Source organism: Rhinolophus sinicus, chromosome 4 (genome assembly GCF_057876585.1).
Source record: "Rhinolophus sinicus isolate RSI-liver-muscle chromosome 4, RSI-T2T, whole genome shotgun sequence".
Classification (NCBI taxonomy): domain Eukaryota; kingdom Metazoa; phylum Chordata; class Mammalia; order Chiroptera; family Rhinolophidae; genus Rhinolophus; species Rhinolophus sinicus.
In genome coordinates this window covers 96,759,310-96,782,349 of record NC_142504.1, presented here as the reverse complement: position 1 = coordinate 96,782,349, position 23,040 = coordinate 96,759,310, and the positions used below count along the sequence as shown (strand labels likewise).

The window sequence follows — 23,040 nt, the reverse complement described above, 5'->3', positions numbered from 1 at the left end:
TGGAACTCTGTCAACTTGGAGCTGTGGGCAGGACCTGCCACATAATGTGTGTGGCCCAGTGCAATGTGAAGTGCAGGGCCTCCTTGTTCAAAAATTATGAAGTGGAAGACAGCAAGCGTGGAACATGAAGCCAAGGGTGTGGAGTAGGCACTGGTCACGCTCCCGTGAAGCCCCCTCTGACTGGATGGGAGAAAGAGCCACAAGACTCCAAAGACTTCTTCGTAGGTGAGTTACTTTGGGCAACTAAAGCTTTGATCCTTTCCACGGTCAAATGGGTTAGCCAGAGGCTAGGGGGTGCTGATTCATTAATACATACGCAAGAGCAAGTACTTTTTGATGTGTAAGGCACCAAACAAGTATCAGGTTTATTATAATAATGGGCTGTTTAGATGTTTGTTATTTCTTTAATTGGTTAAAAATACTATCTGCGACCCTCACGGGTAATACTTATTTGATACATAAACTCTGTATCTATAGCACAGGGTCCATTTCCACCTTGTGAATTCACAAGAATTCCAAGTTATCGGTGGCACCCTAATCATGAGATGTAAGCGTGCATTTCTTTTTAATCTTTCTAGTTCAAAGAGGAAACTATTAAATGCCAAGGGCAGCGTTTTGGAGTCTGGGCACTTTCCCATCAAAGTTCTTTTTTTTTTTTTTACCACTATTCGCCTTTCCTTCAAGTTCCCAGTCGAATCTCTGCCCTGACTCCAGAATCTCCCCCCAGTGGCTGGAGGGTCCTGGGAAGGGGCGCCCTAGAATCATCCAGCGAAGGCTCAGTAGTGATCGCCACAGGCACGTGACACCCCAGCGCCAGAGACTGTGGTGTCAGGATGACAGGGCTGTCGCTTGGTGTGCGGGCTGGGAAGGGGGGGAGGGAGAAGAGTAGTGCCTTGAGGGGTTAGGATTTCTGAAGAGGCACGATTTTGGCATTGCATTTCTGTGTTTATTTTCCTTGGTGTGCACTCTTGAAACACAAACCTTTCTAGACTTAGTGACTTACTAAAGCTTTCGGGGACTGTGGTACCCGAAGGCGGCCAGCTGCCTGACCTAAGATTTACGAGTGGTTCCAAGGATGAGACAAGGTCCCAGTGTCTGGGTGACAACAAGGTCTTTGACGAACAGCCGGGAGCTGCAGTTGGGGAGGGAGAGGAGGCCTGTGGCAGGGACGGAGAGCCCCTGAATTTCCTCCCCGCAGGAGTTGGGCGCCTGGCGCCATCAGCATGCGGAGCCGCGCTCGCGCTGTCCTTGAAGGGCTGCCCGGCTGACCTTGCTTCGCATTCTCCGGAGAGATCTCCCGGAGAGCGTGAGGACGCGGCCACCGCGGTGACTCAGTGCCCTGCGCACCGCATGCGAATACCCACCCTCCAGCAAGCACAGCTCCGCAGCAGCGGCTTCCCTTTCCTGCCGCCTTTGTAAATTCCACTATTTAAACCTGGCGTTTTCCATTCCACCCTCCTCTCCACCGCCCGCCTGTCATTAGCCAGACTGTCCGGGTATTTTGTCCCCCACCTCCCATCTGCAGAACTGAAGGCCAACCTTCGCGCTCTGTCGCTGCGGGCGCGGGGATCGGACGTGGCCCGCCCGGGCAGGGCACCGCGCTGGGGAACCGCGGACCCGAGCGCGACCGGAGGGGGCGGTGCGCGGCGCTCTTGGGCGCACCGCGCCAGGGCCCCGCTCGCGATTGGCCGCCACCTCCGCGGGAGGGGCTGCCCCGGGTTTGGGGCACTTGGCGTCGCCCCTCCGCAGGGAAATCGGCGGATGCCGGGCACTAGAGCCCGGAGGTAAAGACAGCGGGAGGGAAGGCCCCGGACTGCGGCTGAGCTCCCTGCGGCCAGCCCTGCCCTGCCCGCCGCTCCGGCGCCGGCGACGCTCGGATGTCCCCTGCTCCGGCCGCGGCATCCAGAAACTTTGCCCCGAGAAGTCCCCACTCGCCCAACCGCTCCAAGAGGCGCCTGGTCGATCGTGCGACCCCCGGGCTACCGGAGCCCTGCGCGTGATTGCTGGGACTCCCGGCGCCAAGCGTCCGCCGTGCCCCGCCGCGCGCGAGCGGCCGCCAGGATGCGCTACGCGGATCCCTCGGCGAACCGGGATTTGTTGGGGAACCGAACTTTGCTCTTCATCTTCATCTGCGCCTTCGCCTTGGTGACCTTGCTGCAACAGATCTTATATGGCCGAAACTACATCAAAAGGTGAGAAAGTCCGAGTGCGGGTGGGGGTGCGCGAAACGCGTGGGCAAGCCGTAGGTGGCGTCCGCAGCATCCCCCACTCCTCGGGCGCCCCCAGGGTGAGTGACCGTGGGTTTTGCACTTAGCCCCAGCACAGCCGCGTTAGGTTTGGGTCACGGTGGCGCTCCAAAGTGCCTCTCTCCTCCCAGCCAGAAATGAGAGCCTGCCCAGCGCCGGCCAGAGGGGCTGACAACTTTGTTCTGTTGTGAAAAATGGGGACAAGCTAGAATTCCTAGTGGCTAAGCTGATGATAAATCCATTTGAATGCCAGGAGCGGCGACAGGGGTCAGAGCGGTGTCCCCCAAATCTAGAGTGCCCTGGCCGTTTGGTTCCATGGCATTCTAGATTTGGTTGGATTATCTCTCGAGTCCTGAACTTTTGTGGGGGCCCTTGGGAGGAAAAGCATATTTTTCACCCCAGAGCGTCAGTTAGGTGGGTGTGATGGTGGGCTGGGACGATGCGACAGGGATAATGAACTTATAAAGCAGTAAACTCTGGATCTGTGAAACTCACAACCTGAAACAAGCAGTTGTTTCTCATTCTTACTCAGAAGGTCAGAGCTCCAGCAGAAGTTAGCCCTCCCCTTGTTGAACTCTGCTCCCACCCCACCCCATCCACCCGCCAACTTCATTAAGAGAAAGAGCAGGAGGGCCCAGCCTCAGTCCCTGTGTGTGCGGAAGATACACTGAATGCCAACCGTTTCCTTCTGCCCTCTCTGCAGGGTGAGAGGAAACGCTTCGGGTTACTCTGCTTGGTTTCAGGGCCTGGGGAGAGCACTGCCATAGGGTAGATAACGCCCATATCAGAGGCTCTTCGGGAAAGAGCCCACCTCTCCTTTCTGCTGTAGGTTTTTTTCTTGGCTGCCAGTGTCTCCCTACTTTCACTGCCGCTCCCCCCCATAGAAAACAAAATGCTTCTCTAGCTATATAAACATCCCATCTCTTCTCTAAACTTCCAAATAATAAACACAGTTGTTCCCTTTTCATCCTTTGGGTTCCACATCAGTCATTTGTGCCCCCCAGTCTGGGCTGCACATGATGGTGGGAGAATGAGGATTGCTGCTGGGTCCTTGTCTGGGACATTTGCTTCCAGCCAAGCCACTGCTCCTGGCCATCCCTGGTTGAAGGCAGAGGATGAGCTCTGCATGGTGCTGCTTGAAAGGACATTTTCAGGGAACCTCCTGGCTTTCAGGAGCTCATTGGGCCTACCTCCTCTTTTGGTTACTGCCACCCTCCCACCCCGCCCCCGATGTCCCTAGGCAAGGACAGCTGCGCCCCAAATGGTGTCCTGGGGCTTGAAGTCTGTTTGGGGGAACAAAATGGCCACAAATGAGATAGTTTCAAAGTAAGTGTTAAAATGTCTGTGGGGGGAGGCACTCCTGGACTGAAGTAGTTAGGGAAGACTTCCTGGAGGAGGTGGACCTGAGTGGGCCTTTAAAGGAAGGATAAGGTTTGGATAGGTGGAGAGGAAGAACTAAAGAAGGCAGCAGCGAACGTGCAGAGATGTGGCACCACCTCCTCTCTCTTGGAACCACATGTGACCCTACCCACACTGTACCACTTGGCCTGACCTTTGGTTAGTTCTGCATGGAGGCTATCCTGACCCTGAACCAGGTTCTTTTTCTAGCTTCTTAATTTGGATGCTTATCTCTTTAATTTCTAGTCTTTATTATTTTCTCATGTAAACTTTTAAGACTATAAAATTTCCTCTAAATACTTCTCTGGGGTGATAATGATGATAAGGACTCAGAATTGTATTGGCATTTACTGTGCTCCAGGCCGTTGTTCGAGTGCTTTGTATATTACCATACTGAATCCTAACAAGTTACTGTTCCTGTTCTCATTTTATAGATGAGGAAACTGAGGCACATGCGGTTAAGTAATTTGTTCAGGGTCATACAGTTAGTAACTACCGGAAGTATTTACATTATTGTGAATTCCAGGTATTTTCTAATTTCTATCATGATTTATTTTTTTTCACTCATAAATTTGAAATGCTTTAAAATTTCCAAATACTTTCTTCTTTTACTTTATGTTTTTTTGAATTTTTTATTCAAATGCATGGTGATTGGAGAACATAATATTTATGATGCTGACTCCTTGAAATGTGTTGAGATTTGCTTTGTGGTCTAGTAGGAGGTGGGTTTTTTCTAAGTATTATGGGTGTACTTGAAAAAAATGTGATTCTCTCATTATTAGGTGCACTATTTTTACACATCTATTCAATCAAGTGGTTTTGTGTTTTTTAATCTTCTGTATCCCTCTTGATTTCTTTCCGTTCTGCTTGATCATTCAATTTCTAAAAGATGTGTGATGAAATCTTCCTCCATGCTAACAGATTTGTCAATTTCTCCTTCTCTACTTTTGCCTTCCGCATATTGAAGTGGTGATGTTATTAGATGCATGCTAGTTTACATGTATCATCTTCCCAGTGAATGAATCTTTTATTATAATGTAGTGACTTTGTTTATTTCTGGTACACTTTGAGCCTTCAAGTTCATTTGGGCTAATGTCATACAGTGAGGCAGCTTCCATTTGGTTAGTATTTGCTTGTTATAATAATATCACCATTACAAGGGGGGTGTGAATTATGGAGATTGGCAGATGCCCCTGGGGCAGCTGCTGGCTTTACAACTCATCTACTCCTTCTTTCCTTACCAGATTATTCATTCATTTAAGAAGACATTTTATACATATTTTAATGGTTATTTTAGTGTTTTTTTAGTGGGAGATGTTGCCGAGTGGGTTTCCTAGAAAGCAGACTCTAAGCTAGAGACTAGGCTGCACCATCTTTATTTAGATGTGTTCTTGGGATCAACACCTGAAGAAGGGAGAAGAAGGAAGACTGAGCAGAAGGAGGCCCTGAGCTCCAGGAAGTCCTAGGGAGGCCTCATGTGAAGTCCTAGGGAGGCCTCATGTGAAGTCCTAGGGAGGCCTCATGTGAAGTCCTAGGGAGGCCTGGAGAGTTGCCTCAGGGGTGAGGAGGCCAGGCCTTTATACCTCTGGGTCAAATTTTCAGTCGTAAGATGTGGGCTCCTTCTGGAAGAGGGCGTAATCTTGGCCAACTTGAATCTCCTCTCATGAGGCAATTCCCAGAGGACACTGAGAGCTGGGGGGCTGCCGGCTCTTGGCACCCCAACAGGTGAGGAAGAAATCCTTCACTCCTGAAGGGGCGCACGCCACAGAGGATTTTTCAGTCTGCCGTTTTGCCAGGACTGGAAGTCCTTGAATGTCTCCCTCCCTTACTCCCTCCTCAAACAGAAGTCTCACCCCCTGTGATCAGTCTGTATCTGAAGCCCCGCTCTTCAGGAGACCATGGCTCCTTTTACACACATCACGTCTGTCCTGGTGCTGTGCCTTTACCCACCTGTGTGCCCGCGGCCGTGCCTTCCCACCTGTCTCCCTGCCAGTCCAAATCGGGCTTTTCCTTCCATTCTCAGCCCAGTGTTCTCCCCCTGCTCTGAATTCACAGTGCCTGTGCTGTCTGTACTCAGTACATTCTGCTCAGCTGTCCTGTTGCTTTGTGTGTCACCGCACAGCGGCCAGGAGCTGAGGCGGGGCCTATTTTGTCCTGCCTTCTGTGGAGAGGACTGTCCTATATGCTGTCTTCCCCGCAGCCTTCTTGTCTCCTGCACCTCGAGGGCGCAGATCTGGGCTGCCTGCAAGTGGCTGGTGCAGGCCTGAGACTTGAGGATGAAAAACTGGGTCAAGGAAAAGTACAGCCTGACTTTGTGCTGTATCTGAGGTGTATATTCGAAGTGCTCCTCGCTGAGCCAACTCTGCCCACCTCACCCCACCTAGGGACAAACCCTCCTGTTTGAGTGACCTGAGAAACAGGCGCAGCCCCGGGGATGGGGACCATGGGACCTAAGGATCTATGCAAGGGGTAGGTCTGCAAGGAGAGGGTGCCTAGTGGGGGCGGGGGATGGAGGTGCAGGGTGCCCCACAGAGGAAGGAGCTGAACTGACTGTCCCCTGGGATGTGTCCCATGCTGGCAGAACAACTCAGGTTTTGCTGGGCAGAGCAAGTTTTTACTGAGTACCTGCTGCAGGGCCGGCACTAGGGTATGGCAAGCAAGGCACCCTGGGGACAGAATTTCAGGAGGCCCCCTCTCAGGTGTCTGCCCTGCACTCGCACAAGCCTGAGAGTGGGGCTGCCCTCAATGGTGTGCCCTGGGCGCCCTGTTTGCTTCACTCTAGTCCTGGCCCTGGCCTGCTAAGTGCCCAGCCTGCACTCGGTGGTGGATATTAGCTTCCTGTCGCTTCCCCAAATGTCTGTCAGGGACACAGTGCTGCCCTCTCTCTCTGCTCCCTTGCCCATCTCTCTTTCTCTAGTCCTTTTTGACATTTGTACTTTTGGGAAATTTTTACCTCTTAGAGGATCTAGCCTCTCTTCTTTGAGCTATCCAAGCCCACTTACTTCTCATCTAATAACCTCTCACCCAGTAATTCTTCAATTTAGCTCTTACCCCTGTGTGTAGGGACCGTGCCCCCACCACACACAGGTGAGATTCATCAGGCAATAGTATTAATGATTAACATTCATTAAGATTTAATGCGCCAGGTTCTGATCTAAGTAGATAATACTGAATGAGGATTACTTCACTTAGTCCCCACGACAGTCCTGTTCAACATTCAACAGATACAATCATTCTCACTTAATATTCAGAGAGGATGAGTAACTTGTATAAGGTCACATAGCTTGTAAGACCCTTGTAAGAGATGTTTTATTCATCTCTGGATTCCCAGGACCTAGCACGGTGCCTGACATTAACTGTTGAATGAATGGATGCACACAAAGGAAATCCCAACACGTTTTTCCTAACAATCAACGAGCACCCATTAAACACCCATTCAGCTTTGTGCTGGGGGTGAGGGGGTGTTTCTAAAGAATTATTAGCTGTGATACATGTCCTTAAGGAACTTCCAGAACACGGAAAGAGACAAACATGAAAAAATACATAAGACAGTGTAAAATAAATTTGTAATTGTGTGGCATAGACTATCAATCTTGTAGGTTTCAGAAGAGACAGCAATCAGGGTGGTGAGTAGCCAGGTGGGACCTTACGGGACATGCAGTTCAGGGCCTGAGTGCCAGAGGAGAGCTGGGAGGCTCGTGTGTGTTCCCCTTTGCAGGCTGGTGTGTGCTTTCCTCCTGGAAATTGATACTGACCAAATATTTCACAAAGAGTAGCCAGACATTATTGGATGGCCTCGGGGGGCTACTCAGGGAGGTCTGGCCCCCAGGGGAGGTCGGGCAGGCCTGGAGGTCTGGAGGCAGGACTGTTTGGAGGTTGGCCTGGGGTGGGGGTGGAGTCTGGGCTCCTCTGTGGTGCAGTGGCTGGGGGCAGTGAGGTGGTCCCTCAGCTGTGTCTGGAGCTTGTCTGATTGCTCTCTCTGGACCCCTCCCAGGGCTGTGTAGCCTCCCCACCCCTGTCTTAACACTGCTAGCACTTGAACTCCCCCTGGGTCCTGCCCCAGCCGCTTCTTAGCCGGAGGCCTCCTGCAGAACCATGGACAGCCTTAGAATTCAGGAGGGCTCCATCCGCTCCCTGGCAGCCCAGGCCCCGGGCCTGGTGGTTCTCGGGGAGGCCAGCCCTCTGCCACCTGTAGGCTGCCACTTGCTCCGCCAGTCTCCTCCTTTCCCCTCTGGGGGTGCAGAGCATGGAGGGCCAGCTTGGGGAACACCCCCCCCCCCATTCTTCTCCTCTCTCAGGATGCTCCCACCTCCAGCATCTTTTCTGTTGCCCCAGATGAAGGCCCCACAGGCAATCCTTGGGGAATGAACCCACTTCCCTTTCCCCTTGAGGTTCTTTTGGGAGCTATGTTACCTTCCGGTGCTTCACAGATAAATAACATGAGTCACTAGTGAGTCAGGAACAAGGACAGGCGAGGGAGAACGTGGAACCTGATAATTATGCCCATTCATCCCTCTGAACGGCTTCCCAGCTGGCAGGCATTTCCGCTCTGACCTGGGTGGGAAGGTCCTAGCACCTTCTCTGGCAGGCCTCTCCTGACCATACGCCCAGCTCCTTATGTGGACCTGGGGAGCGCAGGGGACTGTGGGAGGTGGAGGAGGGCAATCTGGGCACCCCAGGGAAGGCCCTCACAGACTTTCGTGGTGCTCCAGCTGAGTTCTTTGCTCCTCATAAGACGACACTGGGCCCAGCTCCCTCCTAGATGGCTTTGAGGGACCACAGGAAGGTGGCGCTGCCTGTGCTGCCTGCCCCTGGCTCCTTCAGTTCCAGCTGCACGGACCAGCTCGCCAGCCCCAGAACAAGCCATGGCACTCATGCCCCAGGCATTGCAGAAACTAGTTCTCTTCTGGAACGTTCTTCCCCAGGATCCATCTGCTCCCTTGTCACCCAGTTTCTGTCCTGCTCGATGTCACCTTCTCAGGGTGAAGACCACTCTGTGTGGAATAGCACCCCGAACTCACCTCAAACCCTTTATCTCCCTCGACTCCCTTTATTTTTTTACCACAGCATTTCCCACCATCTGACCCATTACACATTGTGTCAGAGATTAGTTTATGGTTGATATATCTGTCTCCCTCCAGTAGAAATTGTCATTGGGGCAGGACCTTTGTTAGTTTTTCACTGTTGAATCCCAGCTCCCAGCCTGGCATGGCCATTCAGTAAATATAGGATAATATAATGAAATAAATATTTGATACGTATACATATGTAATAAAATAAAAATAGCATGAATGAATAAAGGAAAGGTATCCTCAGTCAGCTGTGAGGTACAATGCAAGTGATTTGCTGATTAATAATAGAAGAATGTTGATACATTTTATTTCACAAGTTCGGTGTGAAAGAAATGGCTCATTGCCTCAATTTTCTTTTGATTAAGAAAAAGACTAAACCTTATCCACCAGCTGGTGGGAAATTTGGTCTATCACTATGGGGGCGTCTTCCTTCCACCCCCGCCCCCCAGGCTCATGTGAAAGTCGAGAGGGCTGAACAAAGATTGGGAAGACACCCCAGGCCACCCCGGGCCTCAGCCAATCCGTTCACTGCTCTCTGGAGGCGTCTAGCTCTAGGTCCAGTCTTCTGAGGTGCCCTAAGTGGCGCTCTTTCTGAGGCCCTGCTTTTCATTTAGAGGGAGATGTGGGAGAGGAACCCCAAACCGCCATAGCAGAGCAGGCTTCCTGGACCTGAGGAATTTTCTGCTCAGCCGTGGTGGTCTCTCCACTTCCACCCCACACCTCCTAAGACCCGAAGGCCCTCTCACCTCCCTCCAGGATGGTGCAGCACAATTTCTTTCAGCCCTCATCCAACCCACGTTACCCTAAATAAGAGGGGGGGGAAGCCAAGCTACCTTCTTGGAATGGGGGTGTGAGAATACAAATGAAGAATGCAATAGATTATCCCCCCAGGAAAGTTAAGTACTGATGTTTTGTGAATGATTTTCTTCTTTTATTATGTTTTTCAAATGGAGCCGACTCAAGGTTATCCTTGTAATAATAGCACAGTCATTTGCATTCCTATTATGTGCTTTGTTGAGTGGGAAGGAAAGGGGTGGTTACAGGCAGAGCTCCTGAATGCGCTCACCTGGGCTTCCTCTGTGGGTGCCTTTTGCAATGGTGAGCGTGTCTATTTGTGCATGAGGCAGAAGGCTGAGGGTGGCTGACCCGCCGGCAGCTGGAAGACCCCAAGGTGTGCTGTGTGCAAATGACACCTGGGACAGGAGCCAGAACTTTGGTGGCAAGAGGACGGAACTAGGAGTCAGGACTCCTGGGTTCCAGGCCTTGAGTTGCCACCAGCTGGCTGAGAGGTCACTTCCCACTCTGCCTCAGTTTCCTCAGCTGTGATAGATGAGGCCCACTCTGTCTCCCTCATAGGACTGCGGTCAGGAACCAGCAAGCTGATTTGAGTTGGGAGGTGGTAATGGCGGTCCCCAGGCTGCTGTCGGCCTGCAGCATGGGGTATTTGGTCTGCACAATGTTTCAAGTTTGAATTAATGATCAGCATTTCAAATTGGGGAAATTAAAAATCTAGATTTCCAGCATCTCTTGGAAAAAATGAACAGAGCGGCATTTTGTTGTAGGGACCTACCTTCCCATATGGCCACAGTGGGCTAGAGCTCAGGGCACCTACCCTGGCAGGCAGGACATAAAGAGGAGGCAGTTCCTGCTGCCTCTTGTTCACTCATTCTCTGTCTGGTCCCAGACGCTTGACTTTGCTTCCTGGTGGAAATGAAGCACTTTGTGGGAACATGAAATATTAATGTACGGTTGGATTTTCATTGGGTGTGTTAGCCAGGGTGTGTTCCAGTCTAAATGGTCCAAGGAGAGTGAAGATGAAACTGAAGGCATTGTGTGACCATCTCTCACTTTCTGAGTTGTGTATCGCAAATGGATTTGCTTCTTATAGACAGTCAGGATTCCATTCTCTCTGGTCTAAGGCACTTACCCTCTTGCTTTTCATCTTCCCAAATGTTGTCGCTAGCCCCCTCCCATCCCTGTCTCCAAGCCCATGTCCTTATTTATTCCTTTGCTGTCACGTCAGCCAGGTTAGAGGTGGGAGCGGAGATAACCGTGTGAGTTGAGTCCATCATCTTAAACCAGGACAAGTGTTGGAAAACTAGATTTCATTAAAAGCTTTGCAGTGTCTGGCCTCTGAGAATAGCACAGTGTTGGCAAGAGAGAGCTCTTCTGGTGTAAGTCTCCAGAGGTGGGAGCTGAGGGCCATGCCACCGGAGGTAGGGGAGCTCTGCAACCTTGGTCTGGCTCAGCCTCCGTTTCCCTGTGTGTACAATGTGTAACCTCAGCTCTGCTGGTAAAGGTGCAACAAGGGAATGGATGTAGATGAGCAGAGAGCACGTTAGGGTTTATTCTCCTCCTCCTCATGGTTGGTTATCACCCCCGTCCCCACGAAGTGCATGATCGATGGGATGTGTCACTCGACACAAGGACAGAATGTGGCTCTCTGGTAGACAGGCTTAACCCAGATCATCAGCATGAGTACCGACTGCCTCGTTCTTTTGCCAGAGGCCTCCAGTTTGGTTGGCAGAATGGCGACCAGCTGGCCAATTGGACGGGGCTCTTTAATGTCACGGACGATCCAGCAGTGCAGAGCGGCAGTGACTCCAGCTCCAGGTACAGACCCCGGTGAATGACCAGGGAGGGGGAAGTGTGTCCTGGGCTAATCCCATGGGCCCCTGCCCCATGGCGTATCCCCAGAGCCGCCCTCCAGGAAGAAGCTGGCTCATCACAGTGGCTCAAAGCTCACTGCGTTTTAGGATCCTGGCTTGTCTTTGACATGAGGGGTGAGGCCTAGGACCATCCAGAGCAAAGTTGGGACTCACTGGCCCCTTTCTGTTGGGGAAGTGGTTGGGGGGGTGGGGGGGTGACCTGGGTTTCAAGCCTCCATTTGAGGTGGGGGTATCAGCTCTCTCCCAGCTGCAAGGATTTTGGACATAAGCCTGCAAGGGCATGTAGGTGGCATGAGGGGCGGGTGTCAGCCGTGGCCTCCCTGCTCCTCTGAAATCCCACTGTGTAAGCAGTCCCTACTCTGCCCGCCGGTGAGGCTGAGCTTGGCTGGGAAGCACCGGTTCCATCCAGAGGGCACTGAGATCCACATTCAGACCATCACGTGGTATTTCTTGTTGATCTGCTGTAACGTTGGAGCTAAAATTGGTGGTTAAGGGCGCTCTGTATATCTGGGAGTAGGAGTTCAGTACCTAGATGTTGGATGAATGAAAATGAGTGGGATGCACTCATCGCAGGGGGCGCATTGCAGGGAATTTTTTTGAACAGGGCTTTCTCTGCTGGAGCCGGGCATGGCTGGAATGTGCCAGCTAAGGGTTTCCAGGGGCTGATTAAGTTGTTTAGTTCCTTAACTTTGCATTTCTAAGTATGTGCTAACTCGCAGCTCTGTTTCCCTGGGAAAGAGGCCTGCGTTTTTGTTACTGTTCGTTTTGACACCAGAACATTACATTGTTCGTGCAGAGGAGAAATAATGTGTTTTTCAGGGACCCCTGATATGTGATTTTGTTCAATACTTTGGAAAAGAAAAGATATGGCTCCAGCATCCAAAGTCAGTTGGGGAGGTGCCTACAGACAGACCTGAGGGCGTGGGGCTGCAGGCCAGTGACCGGGATTAGGGTCTTATTCTGGCCTTTTAGGAGCTCAGTTCTTTCCACAAATGTGTGCTGGGAGCCCGGACCAGCTGCTCGCCCCTAGGCTGTCACCCAGGTACAGTGAGGCATCCAGAGTTGTGCCTGGTGCTGTGACCCTCCTACCCCAATGGGGCGCAGTCTAGATAAGTCAGCAAGTGTCTGCCTCCCTGGGAAGGGCTCTGCGAAGGGATCAAGAGAATTTGACTAGAAAAATGCTAATCCACTGAGTAAGGTGGCTTCTGGGAGGCCATTTCTGGACAGACGTCCCTGGGCAGTGGCTGAGATCACTGTGAGAGTTCTTCTTCTGACTTTTCCTACTGCCATCAGCTCTGCTCTTCCTCCCTCTTTCCACAATGTTGTCTCTAATTTCTCTGCCTCTCTCACCTCACCTAGTCTCTCCTCTCCCTTTCTTCCTGCCATCCTTTCTTGGTCCACTTTTTTTCTCTAGCCCTATTTCCTGCCTCTCTCCTCCACTTCCTTTCTTTCCTACTCCCTGTCTCATCTCCCTCCCCTTTATTTTCTCTTCTTCTCTCAGTGGCTGGGCCAGCCTCCTCTTCCCTCTCAGCTGGGCTCTATCAGGGTCAGAGACGCTGTGACACTGACACAGTGTCAGTTTGGTTTTGGAATTAAGACACTGTGTTGATTTCCCTCTGGAGAGCCACCATTTCACTGAGAACTCCCTTAGAAATATGATGACCACACATCCCAAGTTTTTCGGGGACAATTTCAAATTCAGATCTCAATTTTGGGTTGACCCCAACAGTACCCATATATGTGAGAAACCACAATATGTGGGAGACAATGGTTAATGGAATTAGACCTGACCCGTTTGTCCGGGAATTTTTAACCTTGGCATAGGAGTGGCGTCTGCCTTCCTCAGAATGGGCAGGACAGCTTCTGGCAGCAGCTTTGCAGGACTTGGAGAAGGACGGAAGTAGGATGCCATAGAAAGTGCTCTGCAGAGTGAAATACATCATCCCAGTGCACACTTTTCGTGCCTGGATTGTGTGATGAGCGGGTGGTATTATTCACCTACTGAATAATTCAACACCTGCCATATTTTGCTCTTTATAGTTGTGTGGTGTGTGAGGTGTGGTACCACCTGTTATCAGTCATTATTAACGGAGATGGAAGGGAAGTCAGAAGGTACCATGTATTTAAGCAGAGGATAAAGAGGGGCAGAAAAAGCAAATGACTCATAAATCGTATCCTCACCCAGGAGCCACAAGGAGAAGAAGCAGTCCAAAATGCCAAACCGATCACAAAGATGCGTCCGGAAAATGCCAAACCGATCACAAAGAAAATCTAGGCCAGACAGTGCTCGGGGAGGCCGTGGTCAGGACTTCTCATTGGATGTGAGCTAGGGGAAGTCCAGGCTGAACTGGAAAGTGTGTGAGTTATAAAATACACACTGGCATATAGCTTTAGTAATGTCAGGTCTAGGTCTAAAAGTGTGGCCCAATAAGCATCCTTAAGGGAACTGCTTGAACGAGCAGATAGGAATAATTTTTAATCAGCAAATATGTCGATTTAAGTGGGTGCTTTGAAGAAGCAGGAAGGTCTTTGAAGGCAGTTCTCACCATGTTCAAATGATGTGTTTCTGTTTCCCCACTAGACAGCAATTGTACGTCCCCATCTTTGAATTCTCAGTAGCCAGTATGGCACCTGCCATGCAGTAGGTGCTCAATAAATGTTACTTGAATAAAAGAAGGAATTAAGCAGCGACATAGTAAAGGCTATTGGTAAGAAAGCAAGCTCCAATGTCAGTGTCCCTGAATTCTCCGTCACTTAGAGATCTGTTCCTTTGGATTAAACCTTTTCCCCCCCGACACTGTCTTTAAAAGTTAATCCCCAGAAAGGGGACACTTTGGAATCATAAACCCATTCACAGTTTGGAATGATCAGAGCATTTTCTCTTGAGAAGAGCAGGTAGTGGGGTGGTCTGAGAGTTCTGGGTGGCAGTGTGGGAAAAGGGAGACTGAAAGTGGGGGGGAGGGCGTGTAGATGAAGGAGAGAGAAAGCAACGAAGGCAGATTATATACTTCTGCAATAAGTGACTGAGAAACCCTCCCAAACACTCCCCACACAGCTTCACAATTCTGAGAAGGGGGATGGGAAGGGGAGAAGAGGAGAGGAAGGGCACTCTCGGCCCCAGCCGGCTCAGTGCTTTGCCCCCTCCAGCCGGGCCAACTGCCTGCCTGCCTAATGACCCCTCAGAGGACAGGGGAGGCGGCAGTGCCCTTGGTGGTCCTGGTCCTGCAGGGTGGGCAGCATTGCACCTGCTACCTCAGGGCATCACAGGGAAAGGATGGGGGGTTGAGGGCAGCTGAGGCAGAAGCCCCCAGGTGCTGACTCTTAGCCTGGCCCGTAGCTGCAGCACAAAGGTCTTCGCTCAGCTTCAGCCAACTGCGCCCTGCTCCCCATCTAGATAAATCCTTGTCCTGCCAATATCCACCTCCTATGCCACCTCCTCCCAGAAGCCTTCCCAGATAGCACCTTTAGGTCTACGTTCTGTAAGATGTGTCTGCCCGGAGGGCTATGTCTATCATTACACGCACAGAACTCTCTGGCCAGTGCAGGTACAGCCTTCCGTGTTTGCTCAGGTATTCCCCCAAATCCTGAGGAGCCTCCTGCCCTGGACAACCGGGCTGGACCCCTGTGCATGCAGGGCTGTCTGGACCCTCTAACTCCAGGTACATCCCACAGGGACCCTGGCCTCATTGGCCCCTTCTCCCAGCCTCTGGTAGCCTTGGCCTTCCTGCTCTGGTCTGGGGTGGTAAAAGGGGGTGTGCAAAGATACCTCAGGGGACACAGCTCGCTGAGGTCTAGAGCAGAGCTGGCCAAGCTGCCTGTTCCTGGGACAGCATTCTCCCTGTGCAACTGGGCTTCAGGTTGGGGTGCAGAGGCTTCCTAGTGGGAGGGTAGCACAAGCCACAGGAGAAAAAAGCAAGCCCCAAGCTGATGTTGAGGTCCTAGCCCAGAGCCCACGTCTCTGGGTTGAGATCTGTGTGTATATCTAGCGTGCCCTGCACAACATGGGGTTTGGAATTGTCATTTCAGAGCTGGAAGGAACTTGATGGAATTTAATTCAGTGCTTTATTCTGTTGTATTGAATTGTTCCCTAATTGTTTCAAGACAATGTATCATTCGGTAATAAATTGTGTGGTCCAGATGGTGAATGCTCCGAGAGCTCAGTGTAGAAGTGAGAAGTGATTCCACGGAGGGGCGAGACGTGGCTTGGACTCGACAGGCAACGCCTGTGGCGAAGTGCTATTGGGGGCTGTTTGTGTGCCAGGCGTCTTACTGCATTTAATCTACACCCTCCAACCTTTGGGCTGGCTACCGTCATTGCACCCATTTATAGATGATGAAACTGAGTCACCACCTCCAGGTGGGGGTGGTGGTGGAGGTGAGACATCTACCATCCAGGGTGACTCTGGGGTCCCAGCACTGATGGGCTGCGGACAGGTCAGCAGGGTCGGGCTGGCCTCCTCGGCATTTCTTCCCAAGTCCTCTCACACCACCTCGTCCTGCCCTCACCTCCTGGCAATCAGACCGTAATAAAATGGCCAGGTTGATTTACGTAGGTAACTGTGCATATTCCCTCCCTATAATGACTGTTGTCGTTAGTGCTTGTCTCCTATCTCTTTCCCACTTTGTACCTTCTGTGTGTCACCCTCATGCCCCAGTCTCTGTGCTTAGTGCTTGCCTGACGGTCATCCCTGACAAATGCTTCCTTCCACCTGCTCCTGGCCTTTCTGCATTTCACAAAGGAGCCCTTGGTGGCAAGGTTACCCCCATGGAAAGAATTTTCCATGGCGGACTTCCAGGGGTGCTGACAACTGTTGGGGGCCTGGCAGCAGTGGGTCTGCACATTGTGGGTGTAGGCTGGCTTAGCGTAAGGCTTTCTGGTCAATTTTCACTTCTATGGAAAAGGACAAAAATAAATGTGTAAATAAAGGGACCGAGCTCTTGGGCTCCATCCAGCTGGGAAGAACTGGAAGGATCAGGTTTGGCAGTGTTCAGGGCTGGGTACTGGAAAAATAAAACACAGATGACACAGCTTCCCCCTGTCCCCCCACACGCCTGACTGGGCCTCTCTGGGTTGACAGACAGAGGAGGCTGTCTCTGGAGGCGGGGCTCTGGGTGCCTTGACTTCCTCAGGTGGTGTCATTCCATGAGCTCCCTTGGCCCCCTAAGCTTTGTGGCCGTTAGTTGAGTCAGAATGGAATCTCTTGGGCAAATAACCATTTACGTGAACCATTCTGTGCCTCACTTTCTTCATCTGTAAAACTCCACTTGCTCATTCACTTGGGGTGGGGGTGGGGGGGTCCCCTGAGGGGACCTCCCAGGTAGAGCCTGGCCCCAGCTTTGCCCCTGACTCACAGGGGCAGGAGACGCTCCCTCTCGGGGCTGCCTTTCCAGGTCAGATGATCCCGGGTGCCTGTCTGGGCCTCACCCCTTCCTCACCTCATGTCAGCTCCCCAAACTGCCTGTGACTCCCTTCCGGCCATCATGCATCCTCCCTCCTCTCCATCTTCATCTTCATCTGCCTCTTAGACCATCTTCAAGAATATTATACCTGTCGCTTAACAAAGGCAGGAAGCCACTGAAAGGAATGTGATGGAAAGAAATGGAGACTGGAAAGAAAAAGGGGGCGGGTTGGTCCGGGAGAACCAGGCATCCCCCTGATAATCAGTGCGCAGTACTCGGAAGGTAAGGCACCCAAGGCTGCCCAATTTGCCATCCCATGTAGCCAGCCACGCACAGCTCTCATCCCATTCATCAATGGCCACGAGGAAGGGCAGGGAAGGCTGCCAAAGGCAGCTGAGTGCTGGGCTGTAGGAACTGGGAAGACACTGCGAGGAAGAGTAGTCCAGACAGAGAGACTAATTCAGGTGAGAAAGAAAACCCTTTCAGGTCCCTCGCACTGGATGGGGAGGAGACCTGCTAAGGAAGTCAAGGTGACAAGACTGGGAGGGAGATGAACGAGGAGGAGGCCACTAGGTCACAGCTCTTAGTGTGGGCACCTGGAGGGACGGGGGTGAAGGCCCCCAGGAGCAGCGGGACAATATGTGTGTGGAAGGCTGATCAGAGCGAGTTTAGGCACGTGGGGGCTCCCGGCTGGTGAGCTGGATCTTACAAGAGGAGCTTTTCAGGGCTCCCTGGTCTGGCCCAGAAAACAAGGTTGCCATATCTGTGTTCTTCCAGGGAATGGGCTAGACATGTGGTCTGGCGCCCTGCCCAACTGCTGGTTGGGGGAAGGAGGAATATTGGTATCAGGCTTTGCCCTTGACCCCAACCACCCCCTCCCCATGCCAGAACAACACGCGGTGAGGTCCACACCAGGAGCAGATTAATCATAAGACTATCACAGGTGGCACTTAGGACCTCAGGCTGTTTAACTTTTAGTTCTGGTATCTTAAACGAGCTCAGGGGATTCCGGTGGACAGATGAGGAAACCCTGGCCCAGAAAGGGCCGTGGTCCAGGCATGTCTCCTCCTGGCAGCTGCAACCTGTGGTTAACAGCCAAGCCCTGCTTATCTCTCTCTACCTATTTGGGAAGACAGACACTCCAGTCCTGTGAGTTGTCAGGCTGCAATTTTCAGACTCTGATTTCTGTGTGTTTGCTCCGGCGCGTAGCGTGCTGTCTCCACTCAGCAGCTGTTCTGGCTCTAGAAATAGCACTGAGCTCACTGAGGGCTGTGGGCCTTGGGAGCGGAAGGGGGCTGCTCACTGAGAAAACCCCAGTGACCTGACCGTGGCTTGTCAGAGGCAGAACGTGGGTTCTGGGCTCTTGGAAGCCTGAGGTTCCCTTTGTAGCGTCACCGTTTACTAGCTGAATGACAGTGGGCAAGTTACTTTACCTCTTACAGTCTGAGGCTTGAATACAAAATGTGAAAATAATGCCTGTCTTATCAGGTTGTTGGGAGGATTAAATGAGAGAAAGTCAAAGAGTCCAGTATCAGGCTGCCACATACAGTTGTACGGGTTGGGCACTGCACAAAAATACCCAGCCAAGGGGACAAGTGGGGCTGCAATCCAGCTCACTCTCACTTGACAAGCCATGTGCCTGGCATATGGCTTTGTTCATCTGCAGACAGAGGTGCTTTTCCCTAATTTGCTCGGAGGTGCCATACCTACACTGGTTTCCTGCCCAATGTGGAATAAATGAACTACTCTTTGGTTCTCTGAGACTGTACCAGACTTGATAGGAGCCCAGGGGGTTAGATTTCTGAGCTGGGGCTGGTGGAGGGCTTACAGGCATGAACAATACAGCAACCGCCCTGGGCTCCTGTTCTCTTGAACAACATCCGTGTCTGGGGAGGAAGAGAGTGATACATAGAAGGTTGAATGCATGGGCCTCATCCCGTACCAGCCAGTAGTTACTGGGGCCCCCAAGGAAGACTCCATGGTTCTAAAGAAGCTCTGGAGGGGTGATCAGGCTTCTGATCAGGGGAGCCCTCTGTGGGGCGGGCTTGTGGGCAACGGCCGGCAAGAATGACAAAGCCAGACTCTGTCCACTGGCCCCTGGGTCTGCTAAAATGAGGCCTCTTCAGCCTGTAAAGCTGGAGCCCAAGTCTGGGTGGGGGGCAGGGAACCAGTGTTCAGGACCACCGGGATTACCTTTGTTCTTTGCCATCTGCATTTGTCTCCTCAGTGGAGGCCATCACATTCTGATCAGGCCGTCAGGACTGCCCAGCGCTGCCCACCACAGTTTCTGGGGGCACAGCACAGGGGGCAGGACGGATGTTGCTGGCACCAGCATAGGACTTGGCGGCCGGAAGCCAAGTGACATCTGAGATGAGCTGGGCTCCTATCTAACTGGCTGGGACTATTTATACCAGTGAGATGCCCGAATGTGATGCCAGAGTCCCCTCCCCTTTGAGCTGGATAGAGATCGTCTTTCCAGAATTGAAAGAAGAGACAGTAACTAACTCACCTTGAGAGGCTAATGGAGTTAAGAAGGTTGGAGAAACTGCTTCTCTCTGCCTTCTAGTAGGTTAAGGGGACGCTGGAGCAATTTCAAGGGAGATCTAGGATTTAAAATAAAGGGTCTTTATTAGTGATTTACAATAATGAAAGAGTCATAACCCCATTACAGAAAGTTTGTAAAAATACAGAAAAGTATTTCAAAAATCACTCATAATCCCAATCCCTGGAGAAACCCATTATTAATATTTTGTTATAGACCTTTTCTTTTCCTGTGCATTCACATATGTATAGGTAATTCTTTTCGGAGATCATAGTTTTGTAACTTGCATTTTCCACTCGATATTATCATGTGAGCCTCTTCCTATGTTATTACACACACACAGAAATGTAAGCATCATGTTTGATGTCTGCCGAATGGTCTACTCATATATCCAGACCAAACAGGGATTTCCATGGCTTCCTCCAGAATGCAGTCCTTGGGCATCCTGTCAGAAGCAGAATCGAGGGTGACCCAGTGTGGCAGTGCTTCTCGCCATTTTATTTCCTCAAATCAGTCATCTTTAGAGACCGTGATGGAGCAGTATAGTCCCCCAAAAGTAAAGCCCAGGTAGGATGGAGAAGGAAGCAAGGGCTATTAGCTTCATTTTCCAGATGGGTAAACTGAGGTTTTAGAACCAGGCATGGAACAGTTTTGATGACTGACTTAGGTACCACCTGGAGTGTTTTCAGGGCACCTGGGACAGCAGCTTTGAGTGTGAGAGGAGTTGGTGGGGGTGAGGTATGAGCTCTGTATTAGTTTGCGTGGAAAGCTGTGCTCGCAGGCCAGTGAGTGAGGTGTCCCTTACTCTAGGAATCTCTAGGCTAGCCCTGGGAGGGGCCATCTCTTCAGGGTCAGCAAGGCCCCAGATGTCAAAGGTCAGAAAAGCATAGTTAATCCATGGAGTCTACAGCAGACATGGGTGATCGAGGACATCCCCACGTCCACTGAGAACTCAGCGTGGGCTTTATCCAAGCAGAGGTGGGGGAGAGGTTTACTAATGACAGCACACGGAAGATCCAGCCTGTGGAGAAACTTCCTGAGTTATTCACACCTGACTCAGCCCTGCCATCAACCAGCTGAGGGCCCGTAAGCAAGTCTCTGACTCCCGGGGTGTCCTCCATCTGCTCTTGCCTTTTAATGGCAGGAAAAAGGGCCAGAAAGGGAATTAATATTTCTTGGGTGTTTCCTGTGTGCCAGGCACTGTGCTAGTGCTTTTCCTGAAATTCTCATCAACATCTTATCTTAGCTCTGTTACACATATGCTGCATTTTTTTATGTTGATTTTAAAATGAGGAAACTAAGGTTCAGAAAAGTGATGGGCCTTGGGTGGCCAGTGAGAAGCAGAGAAGGGATGTGAACCCTGTTTCTAAAGCCTCTCCCCCGACAGCCATGAAACACATGGCACAAGACCATTTGGGATCATTGTACTGCCTAGTTCTGTATATGAGTGATGTTGGGGATTCAGGAGAAAGGGAAATGGGGTGGAGGCTGGTGGAGGTAAGGCAGGGAGGGCCTTGTGAAGGCAATGGAGGGGCTGGCTGATTGAAGGAAGGGGCTGCTCAGTTTCAACTTCCTCCTGTTTGTATATCATTAATTCATAGTATTGTTCTGGCTTGGTTAGTGAGTGGGAAACTGAGGGAACCTTGGTCCTGAATTTTAGTGCTGGGTAGTGCTTTAAATATCACCGAGTTCAAACAGATTATTTTAAGGAGGAGAAAGCAGAGGCCCAGAGACAGGAAGGGATTTACCTAAAGTTACACAGCTGGTTTAGAGGCAGAGCCAAGATGTGTCCACAAGTCTCCCAACTCACTGAGCACTCTAGGGAAAGTCTCCTTATAATTATCTCCTGCATCATTTGAATCTGGAGCTTTGCTGGTAGCAGCCTGAGACCATGGCTTCAGATGACTTAGTGGATTCCAAAAGGCTTAGTGCCACTGGCTTTCATTGCAAATGATGATCTTTGTGATAAGATGCCAGACCTCACTTACTGTGGTGTGACTGGAAAAGGACATGAGTTAGAGCCAAGGTCATGGACTTTATTTGTGGCCCCAGGCTGACCCCTGGAGTTGCAGATAACAGAATCTATTTTAACTAGTTCAAACAGAAAGGGATTTATTAAGGGTACGGCTAGCTCAGAATCATTAGAAAGGCTGAAGAAAGACACCAGGCTGAGCTTCCAAAAAGGCCTCCCTAACTGCATCGTGAAATGGGGCCACCATGAAAGCTGCTGCCTCTGATATAATCAGGAAGGTGTTGCCACCACTGCAGTTTCCAAGAGCCCTGCCACCTCTGCCACATTCAGCACCCCGAAAACAATGCTTGGAGCCTTATCATTCTCCTGGAACACCGCTCTGAATCAGTCTTCTGATTGGTTGAACCTAAACTGCATCCAAAACCCTAGCTGCAAGGGAGTCTGGAAAATGTCATTTTGTAGCTTTCCTGCCTCTGTAGTACAGAAGGTACAGAGATAACAAAAACAGAGTCCCTATGTTTGAGATTCTCTTAGTTTGGAAGGGGAAATGGATATATAAACAGACTTTTTTTTTAATTGTTGAACGATGTGTTTTTCCAGGACCCATCAACTCCATGTCAAGTTGTTGTTTTTCAATCTGGTGGAGGGCGCAGTTCAGCTCCAAGTCAAGTCATTTTCAATCTAGTTGTGGAGGGCACAGCTCACTGGTCCATGTGGGAATTGAGCTGGCGACCTTGGTGTTATGAGCACCGCACACTAACCACAAGCCAACCGGCTGCCCACAGGTGGCTCAGCTCCAAGCTCAAGCCATTGTTTTCAATTCAGTTGTGGGGAGTTCACTGGCCCATGTGGGACTCGAACTGGCAACCTTGTTGTTGAGAGCTCATGCTCTAACCAACTGAGCCATCCAGCCGCCCCATAAATAGACTATTTTAATATGATAATTTGCTTTAATTTAAGAAACAGTGTACAGAGGGACCTTGGAGGTGGGGGTCAAAGAAAGCTTCCCAGAAGAAGGGGCATTCGAGCTGAGTACTGAAAGGTCAATATGAGTTTGCCAGTTGAAAATGACAGAGAAAAGAGTTTCAAAACACAAGAGAAGCAGAGAAAAAAAGTATGATATTTTGGGGATCTCCAGTGCCTCATTTTTATTAACTTTGCTTCAATTCTTTTATGACAGTAGAACAAGGAACCAACTTATTTTGTAAATACGAACCAATTTGTTGTATAAAATGTTTCCATCTTTTAAAATATTATTTTAAATTACTTAAATATATAATTGTAATACTTAAAAAATTAACTATAAATTTTATTATTACAATTATGAAGAACAGAGATTTATAAATATAATATTTTTTAGAGTATTAAATATGAAATTATTTGGAAAGTTATTTAAAAAACAAATATTTTTAAAGTTATTTAAAATACAAATATTTTTAAAAGAAGTAATAAAACACGGGATAAAATGACTTAGTATTTCTAAAGCAGCACATACCTTAGTTTGTAAGTTAGACATGTGAGAATACATGTGAAATAACTACTGCCGCATGTTGGGAGGGTGTCTGGGAAATGTTCGAGGGACGACTTTACTTTAAATCCTTGCTCATGCCTTGCAGGGCCCAGGAGGAGCCCTGAGGCGCCACTTCCACTTCTGATTCTCCAAGGCCACCTATTGTGTGACCACTGACCCCACGTTTCATGTGGCTTGACCCTGTAGGCGTCTTGATTCCGTGGTGTTGAG

The 23,040-nt window shown here is 50.5% G+C and overlaps 1 protein-coding gene across 2 annotated transcripts in view; it reads left to right on the top strand.

The window, feature by feature from the left end:
• Window positions 1-1,066: 1,066 nt before the first annotated feature.
• The window catches only part of ST8SIA5 (ST8 alpha-N-acetyl-neuraminide alpha-2,8-sialyltransferase 5), a 48,837-nt gene continuing 26,863 nt past the window's right edge, over window positions 1,067-23,040 (top strand). Inside the window, exons 1-2 of one of the 2 annotated variants that reach the window (XM_019739696.3) lie at window positions 1,067-2,192; window positions 11,222-11,329. In XM_019739696.3, the coding sequence (XP_019595255.1) occupies window positions 2,062-2,192; window positions 11,222-11,329 (239 nt within the window). In that variant the 5' untranslated portion in view covers window positions 1,067-2,061. The remainder of the gene's footprint in view (window positions 2,193-11,221; window positions 11,330-23,040) is intronic. The other variant, XM_019739697.3, reaches the window with a different exon arrangement.